General features: G+C 40.8%; 1 protein-coding gene across 1 annotated transcript in view; it reads right to left on the reverse strand.

Annotated features, from left to right (window-relative positions):
• Positions 1–21,946, reverse strand: part of CCDC146 (coiled-coil domain containing 146) — a gene marked incomplete at both ends in the record, with an annotated part of 109,301 nt that overhangs the window by 43,603 nt on the left and 43,752 nt on the right. Inside the window, 2 exons of the mRNA XM_082661540.1 lie at positions 1,772–1,981; positions 4,869–4,951. Coding sequence (XP_082517666.1) covers positions 1,772–1,981; positions 4,869–4,951 — 293 coding nt within the window. The remainder of the gene's footprint in view (positions 1–1,771; positions 1,982–4,868; positions 4,952–21,946) is intronic.

Raw genomic sequence — 21,946 nt, forward strand, 5'->3', positions numbered from 1 at the left:
GAATAGTTTTTTTTCTTTTCTTTTCCCCCTCCCTGGCTTAGTTTCTTTATTTTTATGTGCGGATGGAAATATCTACTTTTTTCCTGGGGAGGAAGTGTTGAGTGAATTTGTTTCCATACCATGTAATGTTAAGCCAATGAAGTATACAGCCTATAATTCTTTCCTGGTATTTCTTTTGGTATCACCATTATTTTTATGAAAATAAGTTTGTTAATTCTTGGGCTGCTAGTATTTGAGAATGCAAGGGAGTTTGCTTAAGCTACAGTATAACATGTTAACAAATCCAACATGAATACACACTAAACATTTCTGCAAATGTTAATTTTGAATGTCCTTGTTTACTGTTGGTCACTATGTACAGTCCTCCACCTCCAGCTCCATCCCAAGCAGCTCAGTGAACAATTTGCCTGTCTATACCTAAAAGGCAAGAGTTCTGGTCTTTTTTTTTTTTTTTTTCTTCTCCCCTTGGCAGGAATACTTGGAAATTTTAAACAACTTAAATATCAACTGACTTATGGTCCTCTTACCCTTTCGTGGAAATGTCAAGCATTCATATTTTCAATACTAATGAACAGCCACCTATTGTTTTAATTTCATTATTTTCTCAACTGAAAGAGTGCTTACAGGGCACAGAAATAGTTAGGCTTTCTTTCTACAGATCTCACTGGTGAGCCTGAAACAAGTTTAGACTGAAAGACAAAGAAGGACTCAGATTTCTTTCCCCCTGAATATAATTCTCCTGATTAAGCTAGTCGTCTTCTTCCCCCAGTTGAAATAATAGGCCCCAAAGAGAGGATTCAAAACCAGGGTGGGCAAAGTCCTCCAAAGGTCACCGAAGTCATTCGCTTATCTCTTGGCAGGACTGAGCTACATTCACTCTGAGGGAACTCTACCTACTCTTAAAAATAGCCAGAGAAAGTTCTGTCACCTTAAATGGTAACAAATTCTAGGAGTGGTGGTTTGGCTTTCTCTCCGGTACCCAGGCACAGCATAGAGCACAAAACCTGGATTTTGCAGTTGTTTTGAAATTCAATCTAAATAGTGTGATTTGCTGAACAAACTCTTTCACTGACTTGCTCTTCACAGGAGGAATGTTAGAAGAGATTTTAGAAATAACATTTATCCCTTCTAGCAATACATTTCTGCTGTAGTTCACTGAATGACATCCTCCAGATTTGGATAAGTGAATGTGTCTTCCAAAAGGGTATCACTTTCTTCCTGGATCCTAAGGAATAGTCTGGTAATAGGAGAATAGGGTTGACTATGTGGTCCCCATTCCTATATTAGAAGAATCAAGTGAAACAGATGTGACCCTCCATTCACATACAGCTTGTTTTTGGCAAGTGCTTGTGGGGTACCGGCCATGCAGACATAGGATCTGATATCGCAAGAGGGTAAGGGGCCACCACCAGGGCTGGAAAGGCGGAGAGTGTGTGCCAAGTCCTGGTTCTATGGAGTGTGTTCTTTGGTTGCAGCTCCTGATGGGTATGGCTTTCCTGACACACGGAAACCACTACAGGGATCTCCTCTTCCTGAGAGCGTCTCCCTGTCACCTGAGCTTCTTACTGCAAGTTGTGTAACCTTCTTTTTCAGGGACTGCCTGTTCTAGGGAATCAAGGAAAGAGCTAGGCTTGTCGTCCTCTTAACACTGCTCTCTCATACTCTACCTAAAATTCCTTCTTCAGTTAGTCTAATTTTTCTCATTTCGTTTATGTGGAAACACCTCTGCTTGTATCTGTCTTCAGCGAGCTTGAGAGAATCATGTACTTACCTATTCAACCTGTACTGATTATGGAACTCTCTTTCCTCCACTGCACTGTATTCATTTTGATACTTGAGAAGTTCTTCTCTCATTTTGGAGACCTCGGTGGTGAATGCCTGTGGAAAATTATCAGCCTGCTTCAGGTGAAACTCCTGCTGTTGTATTTGCTCAGTGAAATGTTTGGCCTCCTGTAGCAGTTGGACCTCTGACTCTTGCATGCTGGGTCCCATAAAAACAGAGATTTGCATAATGAGAAGTGTACACCTTCAATACCTTTAGTAACTCCTGTGGGGAGGGTTCTAGCGAGGAGTGGAGGGAGTATGTCCACACTGCTGCCCCTGTTCCTTCCATTCCTAGGTTCAATTCAATTCAGTGGCATTTTTGTGCCAAGTCTTGCACTAGGTACTAGAGGCAAGTGGAGCTCACAGTCTAGCAGAGGGGAGCAGACGTGAATAGGCAGAGGGAATACCAGCTGACAAGTGCTACCGCTAGTGTCTTGATCAAGAAGGTGGGAGATGACAGAGAAAGGCTTAGTTGGATGGGAATGTGATGTTTGCACTTGACATTAAAGAATGATCATGACCTTCCAAGGGTGGGAAGAATAATAATGAAAAGAGTGGGTCCTCCCTCCAGCTGCCCCAGCAACCCTGGCTTTCTCGGATTCTTGGACTCTCATGACCTGATTGAAGGAAAACCTTTTCTTCCTAGTGATAAGAAAAGACAGTAAGTTTTCTGATGACACTTTGCTAGGAAACTAGGAAGAAAAATTCTCCTGTAAAATTATGGACTTCAATTAATTTACAGATTTCTGATCATAACATCAGTGCCTGGCTACAGCTGGACGTGAATGTCACAGCAGAGGACAATTCCTACAACTCCAGTTATATTCTATGGCTTTGGCTTTATCTTGGGAAAAGGGTTAAGCATCTGGCTAGAGGCAGAACTGAATGAACATAGAAACTGGACTTAATGGAATCTCCAGTAACCTTCTAGAAATCATTCACCTATGCTGCATCATACGCTAACATCCGCTCCAGCCTTACCGGCAGACTTGATTTATCTTTCTCAGAAACCCAATTTCCTCACATTTGCCATCTCTTCTGTTCGGAAGCAAGACCCTGCCAGTTCCTGTTTTAAAGGCGGCTCTCTCTCTGTGTGTGTGTGTGTGTGTGTGTGTGTGTGTGTGTGTGTGTGCTCCCCAACAACTTTCCTCACCGGGAGAAATCTTCAGGTTTCTGCTCATTTGCAGAGATGCCCAATAACTTAATCAAGCCTGTCTCAACTGAAGTTACCAGCCCCACCCATTTTCTCAGGCTTCAATATGTCATTTGCTCAACAGCAGAACATTTATTGGGACATCCTATGCTCCAGGCGCTATGTTAGGTACCAAATAGCAACAACAGCTATAAAGATAATAGATGCAATTTCCGTTAATGAAAGCTGGAGTTATTTCTTACAGTTCAATTTCCTTGTATATACTTTGTAAATCTGAAGTTACCTGATGTCCTTAACATGAGTCTTCAGCTATGGAATTGTAAGGCGTTGGCTTGGGCCATAGTGCCTGTCTTCCCTCAGAAAGTGGGTGAACAAGGTGGTTAGGGTTCCAGCCAGAAGACATGTGGTAACTTACATACATGGACTTGAAATATAGTGTCAGCAGAAGAGAATTTAACAACTCTTATAATGTGGTTTCTATGGAAGACTCATTCAATTTCAGTCCAGCATTTCTAGCCTATATCTGTCCTGCTACAGCCCTGGCAGCAAGAGTAAAGAGTCTATATCTTCATGCCTCTCCCACCCACCAGGCAGTGGGGTGGGAGAGAGTGGTGGGTGTTGGTTGTAATCACAAAAGAGGGAACTAAGGGGTCAGGAGGGGGTAAAATGTGGTAGCAGAAGGGAAGTAATGGTTTTGCAACACAGCCTGGAAGGAGAAAGAAGTAACGTCATAGCCTTGGTCCTGCATGTCTCTCTGACACTGGAGGTTGGTTAGTAACGGAGAGCTGAGTGCGTATGGGGTGGAGTCAAAGTGAAGGGAACATAGGGATGCAGTTCTGCTCTTCTCCTTCACTCCTCCCTCAGGCTCCCATCCTCAGAGTAGCCGAATGCATGAGCAAGAAAAGAAGTAGGAGTAATGGTTGGAGATCGGGGGAGAGGATGGCTGGGGAATCACAGGATGGAGCTTCCATTCACTGTGTCTCTGCTTGGATTTTAATGAAGATGTCATGCAAAGCTATGAGGCAGATGGCGGGGAAAAGGAAGAAGGAGGCTTGGGAGTAGCAGCGGAACAGAGTTTCCCCTTCTTTCTCACTCTCCTTCCCCCTTGATTCCCAGTGGCTGATGGCAGATGCTTAGGAAACCTTGTTGAATTATTCTGTTGAAACCTTGTCTTCTGACCTCTGCTAATTAGGACTGGGCTAAGGCGAGTAGCCAGGGATAGGAGGAACAGGTGAGAAGTAAAGACAGGAATCTCAGCAGATATAGGCTGGGCTTGTCACAGAACCTACACCTCTGAGTGATGAAGAAAGGTGGGGAGGAGAGAATCTTACAGGAGTGTGCTGTAGCAGAGAATGTCAGGGCCTCACCGAAGTCCCCTTGGCACACTCTAGGGGTCACCTGTAGCTTCGATGGACAGTTATCATATATAGCAACAGCATCTCTATGCCTCTGCCTGAGAGCTTTCTCTGGCCAATGGAACTTCTTGACTTCTCACAGGGTAAGCTAGAAGTGCCAGGAGCTCGCCTACCCAGAAGCAATCTTTGATCAACGAAGGATGGAAATGAGTGAACAAATATGCCAGCGTCCTCACCCTTCAGTGGGAGAGCTCTGAGGTGTGTTCTACAGTCACTCAGAGAGTCTTCAGTGAGACTGAGCCCCAGTTGCCTGCAATGTTAACCTGAAGTTTAACACACCCCCAGCTGGATAACACCCTTCCCCATCTCACTTCCCCACTGTCTCACAATAATTTCTGGTATACTTCTTAAAACGCTTGAACTCAAATCTTTGTCTCAGAGTCTGCTTTTGGGAAAATGAAAAATAAGACAGGTCCCACTACAAGTAAGAAGTAGAGATGTGAGTAGAGGTGTCTTCACGCCGGTAAATAGCATACCTTTTCACGGTATCATGCAGTAAGGTGTACTTGGCTTTTAACTCTGCCATCCTGGTTCCAGGAAGTTTCCCCATAGCATGTAACTAGCAAAGAGAACACAGGAATACAGGACCACTATTAGCCATCACCTCCTTTATGCTTTAAGCAGAGATAAAATGGGTATATGGATGTACCATAAAATCTTTCAGTTAAACATTAGGAAACATATGAGGCAATAAGGCTTATTAGAAAGATGGTAGGTGTTCAGAGAAAATGGTTCTAGTTCCGTTCTTCTCTGAGTTCTTGGGCGAGTTCTTTTACCTCTGAGTTCTTTTACCTCTCTAGATGAAGGCTGTGATTTCTTCATCTGTAAATCGAGGGAAGGAATTGAGTGAAATTCTTTCAGTTGTAAAACAACCGTATTTCTAGGTTTAGCAAACAACCTACAGAGTATAGATGACTAGGATGGCTATTTGTAAGGTGAGAGAACTAATAATTATTGAGCATCTTTTATGAGCAACTGTTGTACATCAGTTATTTTATTCCTGAAAATGTTTTGTGAACAGGAATTATCTCCATTTCAAACTAAAGTTTAGAAAGGTTAAGTAATTTGTTTAAAGTTAGAGAGCTAGTTAAAGGCAGAGTCAGGATTTAAACCCAAGGGGTCCAGCTCCAAAAATCCATGATCATTCCTCTGTACCACGATGCCTCTGCCTCTGCTGTCAAAGAAACATGAAAATTTATCTGGTACACAAAGTGATTGTATTTATTCCTTTTTCATTTCTGGCAAAAGAACTTTTGATTTACTCTCTGAGTTAGGTGATAAGTAGCTAACAGACATCATAACACAACATCAAACACTAGTGTTACCATAATGCAATGAGCATTTGCATTAGGTTGGACTTAACTGGACTGCTGGTGACATGGCAACAAAAAATAGAACTAAAGATAAGATTTGGGTTTCTCAATGCCCTGTTGTTCTTAGCTCAGAATATTTCTTGAGTCCATCCACTTTCCTCTCCCTTCCCTATCCCGCCAGTCTCGGTCACACCATCTCTCAGCCGGACTACAGCGAAACTCCAACCGCCCCCTCCCCATCTGTGTTTCCACTCAGGGCCCCTATCCATCTACTTCCCATGGAGATCATTTTAAAAAATCAAACATGCTCTTGTTATGCTTGGTGCTCAAAACTTTTCAAGTGGAATAGAATTCAAGACCCTCGGTACAACCCCTGAGGTCCTGTCTGACGCTGCTTCCCTCCCATCAGCCTCTTTTCACAGCACCGTCTTCCAGCTCCTACTGCTGCAGCCACACCGGCCGCCTTCTGTTTCCATAAACGCATGAACCCCTTTCCTTCCTCAGGCCTCTGCATTGGCCATTCCTCATTCCCACCCTCCTTCACTCCAACTCTTTCTTCGTACCTCAGCTTCAATATCCATAAAAAGGCCTTGAAAAGCTTAAAAGTCCATAAAAAGGCCTTCTCTGAAGTCTATATCTAAGACGGATACCCACATACACCGCACCCCCCAGACAACTCTGTACTTCATAACGTAACATATTACCGGCTGTAATAGTACATTTATTTATTATGATCAAAAGAATGTTATTCCTCAGCTGGTATAAAGCCCGGTGAGGAAAGGGCCTGGGTTACCCTGTTCTTCACTGTATCCTCAGCCAGTAGAACCCCAGGCGCAGTGTAGGTGTTTGGCATATACGTGCTGAGTGAGCAAATGAATGAATGGAACCGAGAACATGCAAGTGCCTGAGTCTACAGAGTGGGGTTTCATGGTTTCTCTACCAGAATCAGGGTAGGAAAACATTGTTAAATGCACTGTGCAACCATCTCTTTGTGAAAGTATCTGGGATCTTTCACGAGGGCCCTACAAGCTGGTGCCAGGCCTGGGTTCCAGTCCCCACAACCCTCTTTTTTATGTATGAGTGAAATATGGGGAACAGGATATTTAAAACCTTTGAGGAGGTTCCACTTCTCACTATATAATTTATGTGTAACTTCTTGTTTTTAATTTAATTTAATTTGTTATTTTTTTTGGCTGTGTTGGGTCTTCATTGCTGCGCGTGGGCTTTCTCTAGTTGCGGCAAGCGGGGGCTACTCTTTGTTGTGGTGCATGGGCTTCTCATTGAGGTGGCTTCTCTTGTTGCGGAGCACGGGCTCTAGGTGCGTGGGCTTCAGTAGTTGTGGCTCACAGGCTCTAGAGCGCAAGCTCAGTAGTCGTGGCGCACACGCTTAGCTGTTCCGCAGCATGTGGGATCTTCCCAGACCAGGGCTTGAACCTGTGTCCCCTGCATTGGCAGGCGGATTCTTAATCACTGCGCCACCAGGGAACCCCCCATGTGTAACTTCTTAAGTGTTGAGTTGCTGTTGGTGGGTTGACCTAATGTTAGATTTTATAGATATTTAATTAAACACATTTATTTTGGTTCTGTGGTTTTCTTTCTGGATTTTTGAGCCAATACATAATTTATTTTGTATCACAAACATTGTCATTGGCTCCTAAAAAGGGTGTAGGACATAGGCACTGTACCTTTAAAGTCTAACTGGTTAAAAAAAAAATCTTTGCATATGGACACTCTTAAAGGAGAAAAGTAACTGGGAAAAGGTTGTGTGTGTGAGTGTGGGCTTATATGAGTATGTGTGTACTAGGAAGGCCGCATGGGAACCAACCTTGTAACTAGCCAACAAACTAGCCTAGTAAGATAGCCACTGGAGGTAAGCCATTGGGTAAGGTAATTATGGAATCACATGTTTAGAAACACATATAGTATTTTGTTTTAAGGCTGAAGAGACCATTACCTTCCACCAACTGCCCTGCACAATGGAAACAAGTGAACTGACATAGGGCCTCCCTACAGTAGCCCACAGTTCAAGGAGAGAGACACAAAAGAAATTACAGAATGCTTAAAACTACACTCAGTAGTTTTATTATTCATAAAAAAGTATACTTGGTATTTTGCAATTATTTTCTTTATATTGTAAGTTAAAGCAAATAAGTACAATTATAAATTATAGACCCTTTCCAGGGGGTGGAACTTCCAGAATGGTAGTGTGAAGAGCTCGATGAATCCTTTCTCTCAAAGAAACATTGATTAAACTGGTCAAAATTATCTAAGACAACCATTTACGGTGTCTGGAAATTGACCTAAGGGTGTGCAAGAAATTGAGAGGCATTTATTTAACAAAAGCTACTGAAACTCACTAAGAAGCGTGGGAGACTGTGGCATTTGCACCATGAGCTGCATCCATCACCCTTAGCTCCCAGTTGTGTAAGAACTATTCCGGGCAGGGTTGGCGGCCAATGAAGAGCCCACTGCCCCCAGCTTCCTATTCCTGAAGATGCATTCAGGCGGGTGGGACAGCCCCAGAAAACTGCTGCACTCCACCTCCCCTCCTGCCCAGCTCCGTTTGTGAAAGAACTTCACCGGGGGGCGGCTGGAGCCGTTCAGTAGTGCCCACTCCCCTCTCCCCAAGCTCCTGCTTTCCAAGGAGTCTCTGGGCAGGCGTGGCAACCTAGGAAGATCAGAGTCCCCTAGCACCGCAGCTTCTGCTGATCAAGTCCTGCCTGAGAATGCTCACTTTACTTGGAACAGTGTAGACTATTCATGCCCTAGAGCATTGTCAAAAACAATAGCTATCACAGGAATGAACAGTAAGAGGAGGCTCATAGCTTGGTGATACCGGTGGAGGCAGATCAGCAGAAGTTTAACAGAGAAATCGTGGCCAGAGACAGTCAAAGAGGACCCTGCTAATATCACAATCAGTACTGGTGGTCGAGAAGGCTGTGGAAAAGCTCAAGGCTGTGACCTCTCGGGCATGACCAGAGAGGGTACTTCCAAGCTATCAGTCGCTGAGCTAAAGGTGGGGCAGATGTGTAAATGCCCTGAACCTTGAAAGTGGTCCCCAAGCCACATACAGACTCAGTGGAAAAGGATGAAACCTTTACTGGCTCGGGAGGCTTAAATACAATCTCTGACTAATCAATGACTGACCAAGCTACAGAGCACGGCACCCAAGAAGCCAAACTTAATAAAAACAAGGAAAGATTACACAGAGACAGCAGAGGCTGCACACTACGGGGGATACACTTCAGAATTAGTTCAGCCAAGTCACTAAACAAATAAACGTTTCAACAGCAATAACAAAGACAAAACAGCAACAGGAAGAAGCCTGGGGAGGATCAGAATCCGAAGTTGCTCCAGCGTTATCCAAAATGTCCAATTTTCAACAAAAAATCATGAGACGTGCAAGGAAAAAAGATTGGAAACTGCTTTGGGTGTGTAGACGTTGGACTTAACAAAGACTCCAAAGCAGCTATTATAAATATGTTGAAAGAATGAAAGGAAACCACATTTAAAGAATTAGAAGCGATTATGATGACAATTCATCAAATAGAGACTATCAATAAAGTACTGATCTCGGATAAGAACTAAGATTTTTAAAATGATGTCCTTTGGGTAGTAAGAATGTATGGTTTTTATATTTTTATTTTTGCTTATCTGTATTTCCTAATTTTCTCCAATGTATACATAGTACTTTTAATAATACAAGGCTGTTAAAATATGCTTGAAAACTCTTGCTGTAAGCAATAGGAATTCAGAGCAGAATTTCAAACTGCAGAGTACTGTGATCAGATCCTAGTGGCAGATACAGCCAAATTCTAGCTCAGACTTTTTGAAAACTCAGCTGTATTTTCCCTAACTTGAGTCTCATCTGAAACAGCAGTAGTTCCAAGCTTGATGGCAGGTGGGCCAAGGATGCCTGTTGGCAGGTTTTATGACCACAGAAAAAGCAGGAAGGTGGAGATATTTCCTTTCCTATTTGCTATTTCCATCACTCCACCAGCCAGATTGCCTTTGGAACCTCAGAATCTGGAAGAAAGCTGACAGGGCAAAACATCTGATATGCCTTTGTAGTTTTTACATAACTTGGAAAAGGTGAAGTCATAGATGTTCGGAAAGAGGACTGATAACCTATCTTTATTTGGTCTACTCTACTAAAAACAAATCTCTTAAAAAGAAAAAGATTCAATTCTAGTAGATGAAATGCTTTGCTCATAAACATAAACGTGGAAAAGATAGTTGCATTTTCACACTGCATGATACAACCGGGTACAGAAACCAAGTTTGTCACGTTTTATAAATGCAGAATCTAAGAAACAGAGCATAAAGCCCGAGCTTAAGTTGTCAAAGAGTATAGACAACAAAAGGTTAGATATAATGTCATAAGTTCATAATATGATTTCACAATAGGTACTTGTATTACTGAATTGCCTTGTTCGTAATTGAGAATGGAAGGAAACATTTACTCTAGAGCTCAAAGTTTAACAAGAGTTCATGATTCATACATGGCATGTAATAATATGGAAAAAATTTTGAAAATTGAAATTTTAGGACATTCCAAGGAAAGTAATAGCTCAGTAAGAGCTTTTACCAAGTGAACTTATCTGGAAGGGGGTCAGCATGAGGAAACAATTAGGTGTTTGTGTGGGTGTTTGCAGGGCAACCGAGGTGGCCATCGTTATTAACCTACTCTATTCCTGTTGCCTCTTTGACGTTACCTACTGGTGGTCTCATCCTGAGAAATAGCTGCCGTGCTGTGGGAGGTAGACAAATCCTTACCTTCCTTATCTCCCTCTCACCCTCTCCCTTTCACTGCTAGAAATAAACAACATAGCCATTTGAGTCGCTCAAACGCAATTGAACTCTCAACAATGATTCATCACTCTTTTTGTTTGACTTTTCCCCTTAGTCGTTATATCAAGTTTTAGCTTTTCTGTACACCTAACTCATTTACCAAACAAAATTAGGCCACCTAAACTCATCAACGAATCCATTTATCTTACACCTACACCCACTCTTAACTTCTTTCCCCAAATCTCAAAAATGAAATCTTCCTTTCCTCCTGTCAAGTCCAACCCATCCACCTGGGCTCTCAAACATATACTCTCCTACTTCTTCCCAGGCATCAGTTATACCTTCTCTCCTTTATAACCTCTACTTGTCCTACTTTGCTGGCTCAACACATAGAAGTCAAGTACATTACAAGTGGACTTTGGTTTGAATTCCAGCTCTGCTACTTTTTAACTCTGTAATTAGGAGTAATATTTAATCAATCTGTACCTCAGGTTTCTTCAGTTATAAAAGAGAGACAAAAATAGCCCCCATTACATAAGACTCTAGTGAAGACCAAATGAATCAATATATGTAAGGTATTGAGTATAGTATCTAGTACACAAATAAGGGCTTAATCAATGTTAGTTATTATTATTATCATTAGCATTATCCTCAACCTGTAAATTTGCTCAAGTCTATCTCATTAAAAACAAACAAACAAAACCAAACACCCCTTGGATGCTATGCTCCCATGTAATTACCCCTTTCTTTCTCTCCTTCTCTTTCGTTTCAGTTTTTCTCAAAAGAGTTGTCTCTGCCCTTTATCTCCACTCCCTTACTTCCAGTCACTCACCAATCCATAGTGACCAGGCTCCCGCTCCATCACCAGACTGGTAAACGGACAAATGGCGTCCTCATTTCTCTGGCTGATTTTGATATTTTTCTCATGATCACCGTTTTTCAATAATTTGTTTAGGATATGTCCTGGTGCGGTTTTCTTTGGCTTGAGATTTGCTCAAAGTTTTCAATCTGTGGGTTTATAGTTTTCCTCAAATTTGGAAAAATTTCAAGTGTTATTTCTTCAAACATTTTTTTCCGTCCCCTTGTCTACTTCTTCTGTGACTCTAATTAATCATTTGTTTGGCCACTTGATATCCACAGATCACTGATGTTCTGTTCGTTTTTATCTTCCAGTCTTTTTTCTTTGTTTCATTTTGGATAGTTTCTCTTGCTATATCTTAAAGCTCACTAATCTCTTTATCTTTAGCGTCTAATCTGCTCTTAATCTCATGTGGTGAACTTTTCATCTCAAATGTTGTATTATTCATCTTTAGAAGTTTGATTTGGGTCTTTTTATAACTTCCACTTCTCTCATTATGCGCATGTTTTCCTCTACCTTTCCCCCTACATTCAAAATATATATAATAGCTGTTTTAATGTCCTTGTCTACTAGTTCTATTTTTGTGTCTACTCCATTGATTGATTCTTCTCACTATAGGTCAGATTTTCCTGCTTCTTTACATGCCTACTAATTTTTTTTTTTTGGCGGTACGTGGGCCTCTCACTGTTGTGGCCTCTCCCGTTGCGGAGCACAGGCTCCGGACGTGCAGGCTCAGCGGCCATGGCTCACAGGCCCAGCCGCTCCGCGGCATGTGGGATCTTCCCGGACCGGGGCACGAACCCGTGTCCCCTGCATTGGCAGGCGGACTCTCAACCACTGGGCCACCAGGGAAGCCCGCCTACTAATTTTTGATTGGATGCCAGACACTGTGAGTTTTACACTATTGTGAAATGGATTTTTCTTTCTTTTTTGGGGAGGAGTATTCCTTTAAATACTTGGGGGCTTTGTGAGTCACAGTTAAGTTTCTTGGAAACGGTTTGATCCTTTCAAGCCTTGCTTTTAAACTTTGTTAAGGAAGTCCAGAATAATCCTTTTTCTGGGCTAATTTGGTCCCACTACTGAGTCAGTGCCCTTCTACTGTGTCAACAGGTCTTTTAAACCTCCTAACATGAACTCTTCTTGGCTCTGCATGAACTCCAAGTATTGTTCCATTCCCTCCTCTCTGGGAGTTCTTTCCCAGTCTCAGTGGTGTCCTCACACGCATGCACTGATCAGTTTCCCTCGGCAGATTTTTGGAGCTCGCTCTCTCTCTCTCTCTCTCTCTCTCTCTTTGAAACTCTTCCATTGCCTCACCTGTATATTTTAGTCAACTTGGCCTCCCTGTCTCCTCAAACAGCAAGACCGCCTGGCTCTGTGTGGAATCCCCTCCCTATGCTATCATTTGGAAACACTCTCTAAGTAGTAAAACGGGGCAGTTGTAGTTCTCAACTCTTTTATTTGCCTATTCCTAGGGATCACTGTCCTGTGCTGTTGTCCAAAGTCTGAAAACCATTGTTTCACCTGATTTGGTCCATTTTTTAGTTGTTTCAGGTAGGAGAGTAAATCTAGTTTATGTTATTCCGTCTTGATTAGAAGTAGAGCCCCAGTGACCTCTTAATTATTAAATTCAAACATTTCTCTGTCCTTATCATACTTGATAATTTTATGACATTTATTACTATTGACATTACAGTTCATTGTTCCTTGAACTCTCTCCTCCTCTGGTTCCTGTGACATAGGGTCTCAGGGTTCTCTCCTTACTCTTCTGTTTTCTTCTCTGGTCCTCCTTTAAAAGTTGGTGTTGCCCATGATTTTGTCATTACCTTTTTTCTTTTTTAAAATTATTCGCTGTCCCTCATCTGAACTACCTCCTACTCACAGTCTGAACCTACCTACATGCTGATGACTCCTGAACAGAGGGGCCTGCAGGCTACTGTTATTGGACAAGCTAGGACTTTATTTGGGCAAGGGCCATTCAAGACTATGGGAATTAGGGTTAGAGAACAATAAACATCTTCATCTAACACCTGGAACACATGAAATGGTTTACATAAATGATACAATATCGATGTTCGTGTATTGTGACCATTTTTTTGGAGAGAACTTTGATATTGTGGGGCATTTCATCCATAGATTCTGTTGAACTAGATATTATCAGAGAGTTTCTTAGAATAAACAGAATCTATGTAGTGCTATACACAAGTCTTCATCACTTCTTATTGAGAAGGTGGCAAGAGATAATGAAGCACTTTCCTTACTTCAAGTTGTGTCCCCTTGAATCTGTCCTTCACGCTGCCAGCAGAGTGCTTTATCTAAAACACAATTTTCGCCTTGCTTAAAACCCTTCAGAGGATCCTGTCACCTTCAGGATTAAGTCTTGGTCCCTTTACATGGTTTACCAGGGCCTTCATGATCTGGCAGTTGCCACCCTCTCCAAACCTGTCTCCTCTCTTTCTAAACCTATTGTGGCCATTTCAGTTCTAGGCCACGTGCTGTGGTGGGCAGAATGATTCCCCCATCCCTAGATGTCCACATTTCTAATCCCTATCGTGTGTAGACTTGTTACTTTATATGGCAAAAGGGACTTTGCAGATATGGACTTTAAGATGAGATTATGGTGGACTATCTGGCTGGGTGCAGTCTAATCACGTGAGTCCTTTAAAGCAGAGAGTCTTTCTTAGCTGAGTCAGAGGTATGAAATGGAAGAAGAAGGCAAGATTGGAAGTGTGAGAAGGACTTGACCTGCCAGAGGAAGGGGATCTCAAGACAAGAAATAAGGGCAGCCTCTAGAAGCTGGAACAGGAAAAGAACCAGATGCTCCTCTAAACCCCCAGAAAAGAATGCAGTCCTGTCAACACCTTGATTTTAGCCCACTGAGACTCATATTGGACGTCTCACCTACAGAATTATAATATAATAAATTTGTGTTTAAGCCACCAAGTTTGCGGTAATTTGCTATGAGAGCAATAGAAAACTAACACAGTTCCATACCACGTCTTTGCACAGTATATTGCCCTAGCTTCAATTTCTCTCTCCTGTCCACTTGGAGAATTCTTATTCTTCCTTAAAACATCTCAGTGGTCAGCATCTGTGGCTGCCTGACATCTCCAGGCAGAATTAATTCTTTCTCTCTATTGCTTCTGTATTTTTAGATGCACCTGTTACTGTACACATTGTACACTATTACCTCTATTATCATATTACACTAATATGTCTCCTCCATTGGGCTGTGTAGTCCTTGGTGATAGGAATCCTACTGTATTCATCTCTGAGTCCCAGCCCGTAGCTTGGTATCTTATAAGTACTTGGCAGTGTTCCTTAAACTGTGTTGACTTAAGCTTATCTTAAAACCAGTAATCTAGCTGGAAGCACTCTTGTTCATTCACTCACCTCCATTCCAACTGACCCGTCAGAGAAGGCAGGTGTAAAAGGAGGAAAAGAGCAAGCTAACCTGGCCTGAACACAGGACTTGAAAGAGCAGAGAATGTGCCAGACAAAACTGACTGCCTCACCCCACAGCTCCCCTTCTCTCTTCTGTGTGGCTGGCAAGGCTCACAGGATGAGCAGGGAGATCTGGGACAGTTTCCCACAGCTGTCTTGTTCCTCCTTTGGTGGCCGACCACAGGAATGCGAGGGGCAAACAGGACCTCCCAGAGTTAAGGTCGCAAATGCAGTGGACATGGTGGGTGAATAATGCAGGTGGCTTAACTCTATGTAGGACTTCAAAATTAAGTGACAATAATTATAAGATAACATGTACAGCCAAATAAATAAAAAGCATGCCTGAGCACATACATGCTAATGAGTGGCATTCCTTTAAAACACTCACATTTGTCCCAGTGAAACGACTATTGCTTGGAATTTTAACGATCATTTATCCTTTGTTTAAATGATTTCCCCCTACTTCCAAAGATCTGGGAAAAGATGATGGCAGGTTGGAGTGGCTGTGAGCTCAGGAGGCGGGAGACGAGCCAGATTAAAACCCAGAGGCCTCTTTCTGAACTTCAAAGGGTGAGCTGATAGGTAAGAGTACAGAAGCTAACAGGGCCAGAGTCCTGAGGGGCATTTACACGAGGGCCAGAACATAGTGGGGGCAGGAAACAGAGCCAGGCTAAAACCACGAATGACTGAAGTCACAAAAACAGGAACCAGGAGAGTAGGGGTGCAGGCAGGAGGGGTGTGGGCCCCAGAAGGAACTGTGTTGCCTGCTGACTCTGACCAATCAGCTTTCAGTCCTTCACATGCAGCGTTCCCACCTCTCGGGCACCTCTACAGACCTTGAGTGGGTTTAGGCAGGGAGAGATCCAAAAGGGAGCCGGGACATTGGAGAACAGAGCGTCTCTCACACAAGTGTCACAAATGTATAAAGATGGTCTACTGTTCATCTCACTATGCAGATCACAGGCCACAGCCCCTGCCCTGCCCCTGTCTTAAGAAGCTGTCACTGTAAACGTGGTGAGCCCAGAGCGCAGCGGGCAGGGTCCGTGGGCCAGGGTGCTCTCTCTGCTGCTGCGCCCACCTTTCAGGCTCCTCTCTGTGCTGAGAGCACCGCCCCTCACAGCTGGCTGTCAGCTGTCAGCCCCCAGCTCTGGGTTATGAGGTTACAGATAAAGGATATCGCCACTTCCCGCAACAAAGAAACTTGCGACCTCTGGTGCCCACATTCCTGTTTTGAAGATGCTTTTGCCCACAGTGCTCTTCCCAGTATCCATAAATAACAGATCATTTACCGTAGAGGCATCTGGGAAGCCCAGGTGCCAGCAGTGTGGGTGCCACGGCAGTGCCACTCTCCACTCCCCCTTCTAGCAGGCAGATTGTGATGCACAGTGAAGCTTTTCACTGCTAATCGAAGAACTGTTCTTTGAAAAAGAACAAAAACCCAAAGTTGCAGCTTGCACTTCCCCATTGATACCATAAAATGGAAACTTGGGAGCAGAATATGAGGATGTTTGAGTTCAACTCTTGCTGATCCCCCGGTACGGGGGCTTTTCATCCTGGCAGCATATTTGGACAAGTCATTTAATTTTTGTTCAATTTATTCTGAAGTATTTTATTCTTTTTGATTCTATTGTAAGTGGAATTGTTTTTGCGATTTCTTTTTTGGATTGTTTATTTCTAGTGTGCAGAAGCCATTCAGTTTTGTTCAGTAAAATTATTAAGCATGAAAACAGAGGTCAATCCTTAAAACCTGGTATAAGCTTTCCTATGTGTTCTACAAATGTTTCAGATAAGGCAGAGTATCTTTGACTCTTGTATTTACTTGAAATAGCCTGAGTACCTAGAAAACTGCTTGACACTAAGATGCTCAGAAATATTTAATGAATGAGGTCACTATATCTCACACATTCCTCAATTAGAGTGCTTATCTCGTTAAGCTGAAATCATGCTCACATATCTGTTCACCAGATGGGAAGCTCTCTGAAGACAAGAATCATTCTGGTGTCTCAAGAACCTAGCATAGTACATGGCAAACAGCAGGTGCTGACACGTGTCTCAAGAATCCATCAGTATCTAGCAGACTGGGGGTGTGGCATGAAAGGTTGGGCATATCACAGAAGGATATCTCAATGTATGGTTTTCTCTCTCCACGTACACATGTGAATCGGGCCAAAAGGATCAATGATGTCACTGAAAGACTCTAAAAAAGTCAGTCTAGAAGGAACACCAACAGCTTGAAGGGTGTTTGTGTGTGTGTGTGTGTGTGTGTGTGTGTGTGTGTGCGCGCGTGCGCGTATAAAAGATAACAGGATATAAACTTGGTATTGATTGTGGAAGATTTATGGATTGGTTGATTGTATGTGGAATACACACTCCCCATACAGGTTGGAATGGAATATTAAGAGCCTTTGAATAGAAAAACTGTCAAACATTTTCTCCTGACGCTTGTCATCCAGGGAAAGTCGTCAACTCAATGTGCTCTACCTCCAAGGATGCATAGCTCAGCCCATAGTTACTCTGTATTAATGACTTCAGTAGATTGGTAGGTCAAATTTAGGTATCAGAGATGTTCAAATCCGTCAATAAAGCATAAATTCCAACACCTGAATATTTGAATCCTAAAAAAACTCTTTAAAGGGCAAGATAATAGAGTTTTTATAACTAAATGGGTATTATGATATGTTACGCTTAAACCCAAAGTTAGATCCTTAGAATCTTTTGGTTTATGTTCTAATAGAAACCAATTAGTCACCTTATAAATTTCTTAAAAAACTGTAATTGAATGGTAACAGATGGATAGCAACTACCCAAGGCAATTAATTATATAACAAATTATCTTGGAATTTCCTCAGAATAGGGTGGAATATTCAGAAACTAACACAGTTTTCCAAGTAATCTGGTTTTTATGATGTTTGGAGAGTTTTTTAGCTTGTTTTAGTTTTGGGAAAAGGAGAGAAAAACCATATAATACAACCAAGTATAATTTTAACTTCTTTCAGTTGATACCAACTTTGATACCTAAGCAAAGTAAAATAAAAAGAAATGAAAAAAAAGTTAAAAAAATAGATTCTAACAAACATTTCACCAAACACAGCTGTTTCTAGTTCACTAAGTCAACGATTACAAAATATTTTAATGTGCTTTCTGGGAAACAGGAATAGCCTCATTTCGTGGAAGTGCCACCTTTCCAGTTATTCTTGATAGGTTGTAACAATATAAGGATCAGTAATTATTTCTACATATTTCTTTATCAGGAAGAGAAGGTAAGATACTACCTATGTCTCTTAAAATATGTAAGATAGCCCTTAATCCATGTCACAGCGGTGTATTTCACTCCAAACTTTGCAAACTAGCAGTCAAAAGTATAAATCTGCAGATGTTTTTTAGTATGCACAATTTTTAAAGTTAGAAAAATTAGCCAGTAACGTTTAAACATTTGTAGATTTTGCCATAAAAAACTGAATTTGCAGCTTTTCTTGAAGAATTATTAGATTTGATGACACCGGATTCATATTCTAACATTGTAATAATCAGCTGGCATTGAGCAGAGACTGGCTTTCAGAAGTGATAGAACAGGCTGCCCCTTTCACAAGAAGCACAGTCAGCCCCCTGCCCATTCACAGTGTGTGCAGTGCCCTGACAGCTAGGCTGTTCCACTCATTCACGTGCCCTTTACGGGCCTTGTAGGCATTTAACATTGGGGTCCTGCTTTGTGTCATGTTTTATAAACATATATATACGTGTGTGTGTGTGTGTGTGTGTATATATATATATATGGACATAAGGGTGTGTGACTGCATTGTGTGAGGTTTAGAACTTAATGCTTTAAAATTTCTGAGATTTTCCTGCTATTTTTCCATTTTAGCTTCTGATACTTTTATGAAAAGATGAAATAAACGTGTCTGATACTTTTTTGACTAATCGACATACTCTAAAAATATTTAAATTGAAATATTTTATTATTTGGATATTGAAATATATTTTATTCACTTTAGTAAAACTTTATGCACCATGGAACAAAAAATAAGCTAAAACGGTTGTGAAGACAATGTGAAAAAATGTGTCAGTCGGCTAAATTTGGCAGGCAGAGGGGGGTGCTGAAAAACAGGAAACATTCAGTTAACATAAAGAGCTTTTCCTTATCTACAAACATCATCCTTGCAGCTAATGACCCCTTTGGCTCTGTATTTTATGAGCTTTGATGAAAAAGCAAATTATAATTTGTAAGGAAGTTGCAGATAAAATTCTGAACAAATTACCCTAGCAGTTATCATTTTAGTAGAGGTTTGAGCCAAATAAGAAGTGAACATTCAGTAATCAAAAAGATTACTGAGTAGTCAAATGAGAAAATTATTTCCAGGCAAGTAAAGCACCAGAACACAAGGGTTTCTAAGAGGGGAGTTATTGGGACAAAAATAGTATATTCAAAAAGAGTGTAATTTATGACTTATGATAAGAAGAAAGACTGGAAATTCCATAAAGGTAGGGACCATGTCCACCTTTCCCATCATTCTGTGTCCAAGGGCTAGCCCACGTGGAACTCACAAATACTTGTTGAGTAAGTGAAAGAAAACACACATGCAAGTGCTTAGCAAATAGCAGTCATTCAATAAATATTTACTAAATAAATAATTCATCAAATGAATTTATTCAATAAATAGTTACCAAATGAAAATACACAAAAAGTACAAATTAATAATTCTTCTATCTTATTGAAAGTAATGCTTAATATTTATTTATTTATAAGAGATTGCTATGTACTATGTTAGGTGCTTTATGTATGTTATTTAGTCCTCACAATAACCCTGTGAAATAAATATTACAATCCAAAATCTAAAAGGTAAAAGAAAACTGAAGTTACTTGAGAAACTTGAACAAGGTCACAAAGCTTGTGAGAGGCTTTGTAGGAATTTGATCACAGTTCTATTCTGTCACTCATTTTTAAGTGAATTAGAGAAACTCAGAAAGGAGTAGAATAGTCTCTTGCTGATGGCATGGAGACAGCGTGAAACACATCTAGAGAACTTAAGGTAGTACAGGTGGGCAGACATAAAAGACCATAGGAGTGGGTAATATTTGTAGAAGGACAGACACTGTGTCAAACTGATGTTGTGAGGAAGGGTAGGGTGAAGAAATAATATTAGCTAACTTGAAGTCACTTGTAGTGTGAAACCAAAAGACAGTAGTCAAAAATAATTATAAAAAATGAGAAATGATATTATATAAAGATAACCATTATAACAAAAGCACAAACCTTCCTAAATTCAACAAGCTATACTATATTTACCTTATATAAATATAAAGGAAGGATAAACTTTAAAATAGAATTATACTATAAGAAGAAGGAGGAAATGGGGAAGGGGCTAGGGATAGAAGTAATATTTCTTTGAATATACTTCATTTTGTAGATATGACTTAGAACAGTATAGTACCTTAATTAGAAAATTAAATTTAAAATCAGTTGCTGAAAACTGAAAACAAAATAAATCAATTGAACATAACTATGTATCAAGTTGTTTCATAACTGCACAGTAATTTAAACAATTATATAGCACAATTAGGGAAGTATGAACTGACTGGATAGCTAATGACATTAAGGAATTTTTGTTAGCTGAGGGAATGATAATGGCATCATGGTTACATTTTAAGGGAGTTTTTGTCTTTTAGAGATACATACTGAAATATTTATGAACAAAAATACTTTGATATTAGGGATTTGCTTCACAATAATCAGGAGTTCGGTGGTGTGGGAAATGAGTGGGGGATGAATCTAGATTGACCATAAATTGATGATTGCTGAAGCTAGGTTATGGGTACTTGGGGGTTCATTATATGATTTCCTTTACTTTTGTATAGGTTTGAAAATTTTTATTAAAAGGTTATATATATTTCTTGATAACCAAAAGTATCAGAATTTAGATATCCAAGAGAGTGTTGACCTAAAATACTTTAAAGGCTATTAATTTATTCCAATAATATTATATTGTTTCTATAAATATTATAATTGTATATTATAATAATCAATATTATAATATACTTAAGCATCCATGTAGTCAATGTTAGTTTTTTAAAAAATCACTCTCAGTTGGCTTGTTTTCCTACCTTACTCACCAAACTTAGGTCTACAGAGAGCTAAAATGAATCTTTGACTTTCCTCAAAACCCATTCCATCCTCAGGGAATGAATATTTGCCAGCCATAGAGATGATGAAAAGAATATACCACAGAATTAGAATAGACTGTATTGACTAGTTTAAAAAGAAAGCACAAAGGAACAAAATTTCCTAGAACGTCTTACAAAGACACTTTGAATATGTTCTGATATTCTTATGAAACTTAGAGACTACACACTCTATTCCACAGAAGAAAACAGATGCTTAGCATTGACTGGTATCCCATCAAAGTGGTTTTTCACTTCTATTTTTTTGTTTTTTACAGAGATGCTCCTTATTTTGAGCATTTTGAGAAAAATAGATGAATGTAATTAATAGAGATGAATAGAATGTTAGTTATACTTACAAAGAAATTTTTGGAAAAATCTGAACAATCTAAACTATAGTGTTTAGATTGTGCATAAAAACAGTATATGTCAGAACAATATACTAGGGGCCTGGAATATGTTATCTCATTTAATTCTCTAATAATCCTATGAAATAGGTATGTGCCAGAGAGGCTGTGCTCTAAGGAGAGAAGCAAGGGTTCAGATTCATGGTGACTTCAGAGTCCATCCTCTTTTCACTACTCCACTCTGCCTCCTGCCATTTTGGCTAGAATCGGACAACAGCAGTTACAGGCTTAGTACTAACTATTGAGAATTTATTATCCTTTAAGCACTAATTTCAAACAAATAGCTAGCGTCACATTTTAATTATGGAACTCTAGAGGAATTTCCACTAAAATAAGAAATAAGGGGGCTTCCCTGGTGGCGCAGTGATTGAGAGTCCGCCTGCCGATGCAGGGGACACGGGTTCGTGCCCCAGTCCGGGAAGATCCCACATGCCGCGGAGCGGCTGGGCCCGTGAGCCATGGCCGCTGAGCCTGCGCGTCCGGAGCCTGTGCTCCGCAACGGGAGAGGCCACAACAGTGAGAGGCCCGCGTACCGCAAAAAAAAAAAAAAAAAGAAAGAAGGTAGGGAAGAGTGACTGGTATGAGCA

This window comes from Grampus griseus, assembly GCF_964374135.1.
Source record: "Grampus griseus genome assembly, chromosome: 9".
In the NCBI taxonomy this organism is placed as follows: domain Eukaryota; kingdom Metazoa; phylum Chordata; class Mammalia; order Artiodactyla; family Delphinidae; genus Grampus; species Grampus griseus.